The sequence below is a fragment of the Cherax quadricarinatus genome, chromosome 45, assembly GCF_038502225.1.
Source record: "Cherax quadricarinatus isolate ZL_2023a chromosome 45, ASM3850222v1, whole genome shotgun sequence".
Lineage (NCBI taxonomy): Eukaryota > Metazoa > Arthropoda > Malacostraca > Decapoda > Parastacidae > Cherax > Cherax quadricarinatus.
In genome coordinates this window covers 2,371,602-2,384,067 of record NC_091336.1, presented here as the reverse complement: position 1 = coordinate 2,384,067, position 12,466 = coordinate 2,371,602, and the positions used below count along the sequence as shown (strand labels likewise).

At 39.5% G+C, this 12,466-nt stretch overlaps 1 protein-coding gene across 1 annotated transcript in view; it reads left to right on the top strand.

The window, feature by feature from the left end:
* The window catches only part of Crk (Crk proto-oncogene, adaptor protein), a 443,892-nt gene extending 433,230 nt beyond the window's left edge, over positions 1–10,662 (top strand). The window contains exon 7 of the mRNA XM_053785132.2: positions 10,193–10,662. Within this exon, the coding sequence (XP_053641107.1) occupies positions 10,193–10,411 (219 nt within the window). The 3' untranslated portion in view covers positions 10,412–10,662. The remainder of the gene's footprint in view (positions 1–10,192) is intronic.
* Positions 10,663–12,466: the final 1,804 nt, after the last annotated feature.

Below are 12,466 nucleotides of genomic sequence, written 5' to 3'. Positions count from 1 at the left end.
TAATACATATTTTAAGAAAAAGAGGATAAATAAGTATACACGATATGATGTAGGGCGAAATGACAGTAGTTTGTTGGATTATGTATTGGTAGATAAAAGACTGTTGAGTAGACTTCAGGATGTACATGTTTATAGAGGGGCCACAGATATATCAGATCACTTTCTAGTTGTAGCTACACTGAGAGTAAAAGGTAGATGGGATACAAGGAGAATAGAAGCATCAGGGAAGAGAGAGGTGAAGGTTTATAAACTAAAAGAGGAGGCAGTTAGGGTAAGATATAAACAGCTTTTGGAGGATAGATGGGCTAATGAGAGCATAGGCAATGGGGTCGAAGAGGTATGGGGTAGGTTTAAAAATGTAGTGTTAGAGTGTTCAGCAGAAGTTTGTGGTTACAGGAAAGTGGGTGCAGGAGGGAAGAGGAGCGATTGGTGGAATGATGATGTAAAAAGAGTAGTAAGGGAGAAAAAGTTAGCATATGAGAAGTTTTTACAAAGTAGAAGTGATGCAAGGAGGGAAGAGTATATGGAGAAAAAGAGAGAAGTTAAGAGAGTGGTGAAGCAATGTAAAAAGAGAGCAAATGAGAGAGTGGGTGAGATGTTATCAACAAATTTTGTTGAAAATAAGAAAAAGTTTTGGAGTGAGATTAACAAGTTAAGAAAGCCTAGAGAACAAATGGATTTGTCAGTTAAAAATAGGAGAGGAGAGTTATTAAATGGAGAGTTAGACGTATTGGGAAGATGGAGGGAATATTTTGAGGAATTGTTAAATGTTGATGAAGATAGGGAAGCTGTGATTTCGTGTATAGGGCAAGGAGGAATAACATCTTGTAGGAGTGAGGAAGAGCCAGTTGTGAGTGTGGGGGAAGTTCGTGAGGCAGTAGGTAAAATGAAAGGGGGTAAGGCAGCCGGGATTGATGGGATAAAGATAGAAATGTTAAAAGCAGGTGGGGATATAGTTTTGGAGTGGTTGGTGCAATTATTTAATAAATGTATGGAAGAGGGTAAGGTACCTAGGGATTGGCAGAGAGCATGCATAGTTCCTTTGTATAAAGGCAAAGGGGATAAAAGAGAGTGCAAAAATTATAGGGGGATAAGTCTGTTGAGTGTACCTGGTAAAGTGTATGGTAGAGTTATAATTGAAAGAATTAAGAGTAAGACGGAGAATAGGATAGCAGATGAACAAGGAGGCTTTAGGAAAGGTAGGGGGTGTGTGGACCAGGTGTTTACAGTGAAACATATAAGTGAACAGTATTTAGATAAGGCTAAAGAGGTCTTTGTGGCATTTATGGATTTGGAAAAGGCGTATGACAGGGTGGATAGGGGGGCAATGTGGCAGATGTTGCAAGTGTATGGTGTAGGAGGTAGGTTACTGAAAGCAGTGAAGAGTTTTTACGAGGATAGTGAGGCTCAAGTTAGAGTATGTAGGAAAGAGGGAAATTTTTTCCCAGTAAAAGTAGGCCTTAGACAAGGATGTGTGATGTCACCGTGGTTGTTTAATATATTTATAGATGGGGTTGTAAGAGAAGTAAATGCGAGGGTCTTGGCAAGAGGCGTGGAGTTAAAAGATAAAGAATCACACACAAAGTGGGAGTTGTCACAGCTGCTCTTTGCTGATGACACTGTGCTCTTGGGAGATTCTGAAGAGAAGTTGCAGAGATTGGTGGATGAATTTGGTAGGGTGTGCAAAAGAAGAAAATTAAAGGTGAATACAGGAAAGAGTAAGGTTATGAGGATAACAAAAAGATTAGGTGATGAAAGATTGAATATCAGATTGGAGGGAGAGAGTATGGAGGAGGTGAACGTATTCAGATATTTGGGAGTGGACGTGTCAGCGGATGGGTCTATGAAAGATGAGGTGAATCATAGAATTGATGAGGGAAAAAGAGTGAGTGGTGCACTTAGGAGTCTGTGGAGACAAAGAACTTTGTCCTTGGAGGCAAAGAGGGGAATGTATGAGAGTATAGTTTTACCAACGCTCTTATATGGGTGTGAAGCGTGGGTGATGAATGTTGCAGCGAGGAGAAGGCTGGAGGCAGTGGAGATGTCATGTCTGAGGGCAATGTGTGGTGTGAATATAATGCAGAGAATTCGTAGTTTGGAAGTTAGGAGGAGGTGCGGGATTACCAAAACTGTTGTCCAGAGGGCTGAGGAAGGGTTGTTGAGGTGGTTCGGACATGTAGAGAGAATGGAGCGAAACAGAATGACTTCAAGAGTGTATCAGTCTGTAGTGGAAGGAAGGCGGGGTAGGGGTCGGCCTAGGAAGGGTTGGAGGGAGGGGGTAAAGGAGGTTTTGTGTGCGAGGGGCTTGGACTTCCAGCAGGCATGCGTGAGCGTGTTTGATAGGAGTGAATGGAGACAAATGGTTTTTAATACTTGACGTGCTGTTGGAGTGTGAGCAAAGTAACATTTATGAAGGGATTCAGGGAAACCGGCAGGCCGGACTTGAGTCCTGGAGATGGGAAGTACAGTGCCTGCACTCTGAAGGAGGGGTGTTAATGTTGCAGTTTAAAAACTGTAGTGTAAAGCACCCTTCTGGCAAGACAGTGATGGAGTGAATGATGGTGAAAGTTTTTCTTTTTCGGGCCACCCTGCCTTGGTGGGAATCGGCCAGTGTGATAATAAAAATAAAAAAAAAAATTTGAAATGTTTTTCCAGTTGTCTTGTCAGAGTGTTGGAAAGAATAACGATTTCTCTAGTTCAACACCAAAGAAAATGCATACACAATAGTATTACTGGGAGTAACTGTAGAAAATTATTCCTTTCATATGCCTTCACCTAGAGCATCATTACTTCTAAAAATGGTGTGTTGCATGAGAGTGGGAGTGTTGCTCTTTATTTATTCTACTCCACCGATGTGGAGACAACTTGTACACAATGTAAGGTGTTTGTATTATGGTAGAAGCTTCATAAACATGGAAATGAACGTGTATCAACCATAACCAGATGCATTTGTCTGCTTGTTTACATGCTCCGCGTCTCTGTCGTCTCTCATTTACTCATTCTTTCTCTCTCTCTCTCTCTCTCTCTCTCTCTCTCTCTCTCTTTCTTTCTCTTTCTCTCGTTTATTCATTCTATTTCATTTACTCACCTCTCAATCTACATTAAGACTACAGATATTTTAAGGTAAGTAATGAGTGTACTGTATATGCATTTTTATCGCTCTAGGCGCTTTAAATGTATATTACGTGTGAGTGGGGTGGCCATACCTACCACACCTAACTACTATACCTACCACATGTGACTACCATACCTATCACACATGCCCGTTATATATCCAGGCCCCTTGCACACGCAACCTCTTTTACCCGCTCCCTCCATCCTTTCCTAGGATGACCCTTATCCCTCCTCTCCTCCACTACAGATTTATACACCCTTCAAATCATCCTAATTTGCTCCATTCTCTATAAATGACCAAACCACCTCAACAACCCCTCCTCAGCCCTCTGAATAATACTTTTAGTAACTCCACACCTCCTACTTTCCACACTATGAATTCTTTGCATTATATTTATATCGTACATTGCCCTTAGACACATCTCCACTGCCTCCAGCTGCCTTCTTGTTGCAGCATTTACAACCCATGCTTCACACTCATATGAGAGTATTAGTATCACTATACTCTCATACATTCCCTTTTTTGCTTCAATAGTTAATGTTTTTTTTTTGTCTCCACACATACCTCAGTACACCATCCACATTTTTTCTTTCATCAATCCTCTGGTTTACCTCATAGTTCATAAACCCATTGGCTGATGAATTTACTCCCAAATATCTGAAGATATTCATGTTTTCCATACTCCCTCCGTCCAATGGGATATCCAGTTTTTCTTTACCTAACTCATTTGATATCCTCATCATCTTATGGTTATCTATGTTCACTTTAAACTTTCTACCTTTACACACCCTCCCAAACTCATCCACTAACCTTTGCAACTTGTCCTTAGAATCTCCCATAAGCACAGTATCATCAGCAAAAAGTAACTTTGTCAACTCCCATTTCATATTTTATTTCTTATAATTTAATCCCACCCCTCTCCCCAATACCCTAGCATTTATATTTTTTACATCCCCTTCTATAAATATGTTAAACAACCATGGTGACATTACACATCCCTGTCTATGGACTACTTTTACTGGAAAGTAATCTCCCTCTCTCCTACACATCCTAACCTAAGCCTCATAAACTCTTTACGGCATTTAGTAACTTACTACCTATTCCATACACTTGCAACATCTACCACATTGCTCCCCTATCCACCTTATCATATGCCTTTTCTAAATCCATAAATGCAGTGAAAACTTCCTTGCCTTTATCTGAATAATGTTCACATATATGCTTCAGTGTAAACGATCTACACACCCCCTACCCATTCTAAAGCCTCCTTGTTCATCTGCAGTCCTGCTCTCTGTCTTACCTCTAATTCTTTTAATAATAACCCTACCATACACTTTACCTGGTATACTCAGTAAACTACTTTTTTTTCAACGAACTGGCCACATCCCCCCCAAAGCAGGGTGGACCAAAAAAACGAAAAATAAAAGTTTCTCTTCTTAACTTTAGTAATGTATACAGGAGGAGTTACCAGCCTCTTATGACACGTATGGCTTACGAAGTATGATTTCTGTTCCACTTCCCCGTGGAGATAAGAGGAAATAAACAAGAACAAGAACTAGCAAAAAAATAGGAGAAAACCCAGAAGGGTTTGTGTGTATGTATATGCTTGTGCATGCATATGTATTGTGACTTAAGTGTAAGTAGAAGTAACAAGACGAACCTGAAATCTTGCATGTTTATGAGACAAAAAAGACACCAGCAATCCTACCATCATGTAAAACTATTACAGGCTTCCGTTTTACACTCACTTCGCAGGACGAAAGTACCTCCCAGAGGGGTTGCTGTCTACCAACCTACTACCTAGAGCTCAGTAAATTTCTTTGCCTATAATTTTAACATACTTATCCCCCTTCCCTGCCAATCCCTAGGTACTTTCCCCTCTTTCATACATTTACTGAACAAAAGTACCAGCCACTCCAAAACTATATCCTCACCAGCTTTTAACATTTCTGTCATGACCCCATTAGTTCTAGCTACTTTACCCCCTTTCATTCTACCCAATTCCTCACGCACCTTCCCACACATTCACAACCAGCCCTTCTTCACTCCTAAAAGATGTTATACCTCCCAGGTGCCAGTGCATAGTTTGTGTAATTTGTGTAACTGTATTTATGTGTACCTGTATGTAAATAAACTTTTTTTCTCTCTCTCTCTCAACAAGTCGGCTGTCTCCCACCGAGGCAGGGTGACACAAAAAGAAAGAAAGTCCCCAAAAAGAAAATGCTTTCATCATCATTCAACACTTTCACCTCACTCACACATAATCACTGTTTTTGCAGAGGTGCCCAGAATACAACAGTTTAGTTAGTTTAATATGTTTATTATGCACCCCATACCCATCCTGTGGGCGGTAGTTTAGAAGTATATACGTATAAAAATACACCATATATCCCTCCAAACTGCCAATATCCCAAACCCCTCCTTTAGAGTGCAAGCATTGTACTTCCCATTTCCAGGACTCAAGTCCGGTTATATAAAATAACCGGTTTCCCTGAATCCCTTCACAAAATATTACCCTGCTCACACTCCAACAGCTCATTAGGTCCCAAATACCATTTGTCTCCACTCACTCCTATCTAACACGCTCATGCACGCTTGCTGGAAGTCCAAATCTCTCACCCACAAAACCTCCTTTACCCCCTCCTTCCAACCTTTTTGAGGACGACCCCTACCCTGCCTTCCTTACCCTACAGATTTACATGCTCTCCATGTCATTCTACTTTGATCCATTCTCCCTAAATGACTAAACCACCTCAACAAACCGTCTTCAGCCCTCTGACTAATACTTTTATTAACTCCACAATTTCTCCTAATTTCCACACTCCAAATTCTCTGCATAATATTTACACCACACATTCCCCTTAGATAGGACATCTCCACTGCCTCCAACCACTTCCTTGCTGCAGTATTTACAATCCAAGCTTCACACCCATATAAGAGTGTTGGTACTACTATACTTTCATACATTCCCTTCTTTGCCTCCATAGATAACATTTTTTGCCTCCACATATACCTCAATGCACCACTCACCTTTTTTCCTTCATCAATTCTATGATTAACCTCATCCTTCATAAATCCATCCGCTGACACGTCAGCTCCCAAATACAGTGGACCCCCGCATAACGATCACCTCCGAGTGCGACCAATTATGTAAGTGTATTTATGTAAGAGCGTGTTTACGTGTATGTTTGGGGGTCTGAAATGGACTAATCTACTTCACAATATTCCTTATGGGAACAAATTCGGTCAGTACTGGCACCTGAACATACTTCTGGAGTGAAAAATTATCGTTAACCGGGGGTCCACTGTATCTGAAAATATTCACTTCTTCCATATTTCTCCTCCCCAATTTGATATTCAATTTTTGTTTATCAAAATCATTTGATACTCTCATCACCTTACTCTTTTCTGTGTTCTCTTTCAACTTTCTACCTTTACACACACACCCAAATTCATCCACTAACCTGTGCAATTTTTCTGTAGGATCTCCCATAAGCACAGTATCATCAGCAAAAAGTAACTGTGTCACTTCCCATTTTGTATTTAATTCCCCATAATTTAATCCCACCCCTCTCCCGAACACCCTAGCATTTACTTCTCTTACGACCCCATCTATAAATATATTAAACAACCATGGTGACATCACACATCCCTGTCTAAGACCTACTTTTACCGGGAAGTAGTCTCCCTCTCTTCTACACACCCTAACCTGAGCCTCACTATCCTCATAAAAACTCTTTACAGCATTTAGTAACTTGCCACCTATTCCATACACTTGCAACATCTGCCACATTGCTTCCCTATCCATTCTATCATATGCCCTTTCTAAATCCATAAATGCAATAAAAACTTCCCTACCTTTATCTAAATACAGCTCACATATATGCATCAATGTAAACACTTGATCTACACATCTCCTACCCACTCTAAAACTTCCTTTCTCATCTGCAATTCTACATTCTGTCTTACCTCTAATTCTTTCAATAATAACCCTACTGTACACTTTTCCTGGTACACTCAGTAAACTTATTCCTCTATAATTTTTACAATCTCTTTTATCCCCCTTTTCTTTATATAAAGGGACTATACATGCTCTCTGCCAATCCCTAGGTACCTTCCCCTCTTTCATACATTTATTAAACAAAAATACCAACCACTCCAACATTATATCCCCCCCTGCTTTCAACATTTCTGTCATGATCCCGTCAGTTCCAGCTGCTTTACCTCCTTTCATCCTCTGTAATGCCTCACGCACCTCCCCCACTCTCTCATCCTGCTCTTCTTCACTCCTAAAAGATGGTATTCCTCCCTGGCCAGTGCATGAAATTACCGCCTCCCTTTCTTCATCGATATTTAAAAGTTCCTCAAAATATTCTCGCCATCTACCCAAAATCTCCATTTCCCCATCTACTAACTCCCCTACTCTGTTTTTAACTGACAAATCCATTTGTTCCCTAGGCTTTCTTAACTTGTTTAACTCAGTCCAAATTTTTTTCTTATTTTCATTAAAATTTCTTGACAGTACCTCTCCCACTATATCATCTGCTCTCCTTTTGCACTCTCTCACCACTCTCTTCACCTTTCTTTTACTCTCCATATACTCTACTCTTCTTATAACACTTCTGCTTCATCATTCCACCAATCACTCCTCTTTTCTCCTGCACCCACCCTCCTTTAACCACAAACTTCTGCCCCACATTCTAATACTGCAATTTTAAAACTATTCCAACCCTCTTCAACCCCCCCACTACTCATACCTGCACCAGCCCACCTTTCTGCCAATAGGTGCTTATATTTCACCTGAACTTCCTCCTCCCTTAGTTTATACACCTTCACCTCCCTCTTACTTGTTGTTGCCATTTTCCTCTTATCCCATCTACCTCTTACTCTAACTGTTGCTACAACTAGATAATGGTCTGATATATCAGTTGCCCCTCTATAAACATGTACATCCTGGAGTATACCCATCAACCTTTTATCCACCAATACATTAACAAACTACTTTCATTATGTGCTACATCATACCTTGTATATTTATTTATCCTCTTCTTCATAAAATATGTATTACTTATTACCAAACCTCTTTCTACACATAGCTCAATTAAAGGCACCCCATTTTCATTTACCCCTGGCTCCCCAAATTTACCTACTACTATACAACATTTTTCCCCATTTTAGCATTAAAATCCCCAACCACAAGTACTCTCATACTTGGTTCAAAACTCCTTGGTTCAAATTTCCCCAAATCTCTCTCTCTCTCCTCTATACTTCTCTCTTCCCCAGGTGCATATATGCTTACTATAACCCACTCCTCACATCCAACCTTTATTTTACTCCACATAATCCTTGAATTAATACATTTATTGTCCCTCTTTTTCTGCCATAGCTTATCCTTCAACATTATTGCTACTCCTTCTTTAGCTCCAACTCTATTAGAAACCCCTGACCTAATCCCATTTATTCCTCTCCACTGAAACTCACCCACCCCCTTCAGCTTTGTTTCACTTAAAGCCAGGACATCTAGCTTCTTCACATTCATAACATCCACAATCATCTCTTTCTTATCATTCGCACAACATCCATGCACATTCAGACTTCCCACTTTGACAATTTTCTTCTTATTCTTTGTAGTAATTATTATAGGAATAGGGGTTACTAGTCCAGTGTTCCCGGCATTTTAGTTGACTTTTACAACACGCATGGCTTACGGAGGAAAGATTCTTATTCCACTTTCCCATGGATATAAAAGGAAAAGTAATAAGAACAAGAACTAAGATAAAATCAAAGAAAACTCAGATGAGTGTGTATAAATAAACGTGTACATGTATGTTTAGTGTGACCTAAGTGTAAGTAGAAGTAAATAAACTTACTAGCATCAAATCCAAGAAAGGAGCAGTCATCATCGTGTGGGGTAGGATCCATGTTTGTTGTTGTTTGATGAGAGGTATGGTGACAGCAGATGGTGAGGGATACATTCTCTAGGCCTGTGTTCTTCTGAGTCTTGAGTTGGTTTCTAATTCATATTTTAATGACTTAGCCCTTGGCCATTGATTGCTGCTTTAGATGATTCGGCAGTGGGGTCATTAGTTGGGTAACAACAGGCAGTCCTCTTGGTTGGCAAAAAAAGCCTGGTTGATTTCCTCAGTTGATTTATGTCATCATGGGTCTCCATGTATATTAGTGTTGTGTGTCTTTGCTAAGCCATCACCAGGATGCTTCTGCTTTACAGAAAAGCAAGGCTCTTGCTGCTCTGCTGTTGTATTCTCATGAAGTAACGAGAAAAGAAAATGACGTTAGTTTAGCATTAGCAGCTTTGTAGAGTATTTTCTGCTCTGTTATTATTACCATTCTCATGGAAAGCACTATTGTCATGGAAAGCACTAAACCCATATGATTCTAACAGTGCCTAGGGAATTAATGTTAATGAAATTTGATAGACTTTTTTTTGGAACATGAGTCCTCCAGCATTTGTCAGTAACCAGGTTTTCACTGATACTTAACTAGTCATATAACTGACAAGTTTGGAATTTTACGATACAAGACCTAGTTAATTACAGTATTATACTTTATATAAAATGTCTTTAATTATATTACAAAATACTAATTGAGCAAACTACCTGTGCTCTCATGGCCTGAGTGTGTGACTTGACTACAGGATTTTTCATCCTTATTAACATACAGTAAAATCTCATTATAACAGAGTATTAGGGTTTTTTTTTGGAGTGTCCAGTAAGTCAGAATTATGTATAAAATCTGCAGTAAATTACTCTATTGTATACTTACAATGAATGTTAATATTAAAAGAGTTAATAGCACAATTTACCAAGTGGGTTTTGTCTGTTATTTCAGAAGTTCACTATATTGAGGAGTTACTGTATTGTGGAAGTTGTTTGTTCCTTTCCTCGCTACTGTATATAACAGAGAGTTGAGCAATGTCTACCACAGATTGCCTCTGATTAACACTAAAATATAAATTATTCTTATGTAATAAATTTTTCTAATATCCATGTTATCTGTATTGATTAGTTATAAAGCGAATATTAGTACCAGGAAATTAACATTCTCCTTCTTTTGCAGCGAAAATTACCGGCCTATGCACGAGTGAAGCAAGCCCGAGTTCCCAATGCTTATGATAAAACTGCTCTTAGACTGGAGGTCGGTGATGTTATTAAAGTAACAAAGATGAACATCAATGGGCAGTGGGAAGGTGAACTTAATGGAAAGGTTGGACACTTCCCCTTTACACACGTAGAGTTCATTGACAGTGAAAATTCAGTGGATGGAGATCCAAATTAAGATGCATTAAAGAACTGTGTTAGGATTGTGTATTCTAGATTTTTATTTTCTTAGGAGTAATGTGATGTGAGTATGTATCTAAAGAATAAATGTAAGTGATACACTGATAAAGTTGGATGTGTGATATTCTGGGCATCTTTTTTATCTAATGCAAAATGGTAATGTCATATGTGGGTGATGAATGTTGCAGCGAGGAGAAGGCTGGAGGCAGTGGAGATGTCATGTCTGAGGGCAATGTGTGGTGTGAATATAATGCAGAGAATTCGTAGTTTGGAAGTTAGGAGGAGGTGCGGGATTACCAAAACTGTTGTCCAGAGGGCTGAGGAAGGGTTGTTGAGGTGGTTCGGACATGTAGAGAGAATGGAGCGAAACAGAATGACTTCAAGAGTGTATCAGTCTGTAGTGGAAGGAAGGCGGGGTAGGGGTCGGCCTAGGAAGGGTTGGAGGGAGGGGGTAAAGGAGGTTTTGTGTGCGAGGGGCTTGGACTTCCAGCAGGCATGCATGAGCGTGTTTGATAGGAGTGAATGGAGACAAATGGTTTTTAATACTTGACGTGCTGTTGGAGTGTGAGCAAAGTAACATTTATGAAGGGATTCAGGGAAACCGGCAGGCCGGACTTGAGTCCTGGAGATGGGAAGTACAGTGCCTGCACTCTGAAGGAGGGGTGTTAATGTTGCAGTTTAAAAACTGTAGTGTAAAGCACCCTTCTGGCAAGACAGTGATGGAGTGAATGATGGTGAAAGTTTTTCTTTTTCGGGCCACCCTGCCTTGGTGGGAATCGGCCGGTGTGATAATAAAAAAAAAAAAAAAAATAAATATGTGATTAAAGTTTTAAAGGTTTGAATGAAGGATTAGATCCTGATTGGGGGAAATCATACTAATTGCACTCAATTTTTATGGAGTTTTATGAAAACAACAAAATGCTTAGTATATTCAGAATTTTATATATGACCTAAGTGGTCTAGTTGCTTAAATAAAATATAGGAAATTTTTTAATTGCATGGGTTGAGTTTTATCAATAAAGTATTCAGTCTTTTATGCACTTTAATACTTTGGCAGCAAAGGGCATCACTCTTCCAGTCTCTGCATCAACTCCTTCATTATACTTGTGATTAGACAAAAAAAATTGATTGGGAGAAATTTATTGACTTGATATTACTCTTTATGAGTCACACTTTAATATATAGGGATAATAAAATCAAATATGTTGCCTTTAAAACAAATTTTGTTGCACATAAATTGCACAAGTCTTTTAATCAGCAACTCTCCAGAATAAATTCTGGAAGTTTTCTTCCACATTTCTTGCTAATGGATTCAACATATCATGTTGGCTCATGTAGTATATATGTTAATATTTGTACATACTTACCCCCAAATGGCTTTGTTCCAAATTAGTCTAGGGACAGTACTCTTAGTGACATTCATATTGGATTGCATTTTACACTGCATAACTGTCTTGCTCTCTGGTCTCTGCTAGATAATAGGTAGCAGTACAATTCTATAGATGTGTTGATATCCAGTATAGGAATTTGACGAAAAAAAAAAATAGTGAGAAATAAATATCGAAACACCATTCCAGGAAATAGCACAGTCATTGGCAGAAGCTTTCCAAGCTTGCTACAGACTTGTTGTCAGTCAGTGGTAAGCTAAATAACAAAAAGGCACAATACCGTGACTGGAACGATACACAAATAACCCGCACATAAAAGAGAGAAGCTTACGACGACGTTTCGGTCTGACTTGGACCATTGACAAAGTCACACTGTGTGACTTTGTCAATGGTCCAAGTCGGACCGAAACGTCGTCATAAGCTTCTCTCTTTTATGTGCGGGTTATTTGTGTAGTGGTAAGCTAGCTGGCTTCACCCTGGGTTGCCATTAACACACTGTTATGAGTGATGAACTAGCTGGCTTTATCCTGGGTTACCACTAACACACTTGTTAGTGTCAGTGGTAAACTAGCCGACCTCACCCTAGGATGCCATTTGCACTGTTGTCTAGTATAGATAAAAGCTTCTTTGGGTTCTATTTGCACTCTTGTGTCAAATTTTTAACT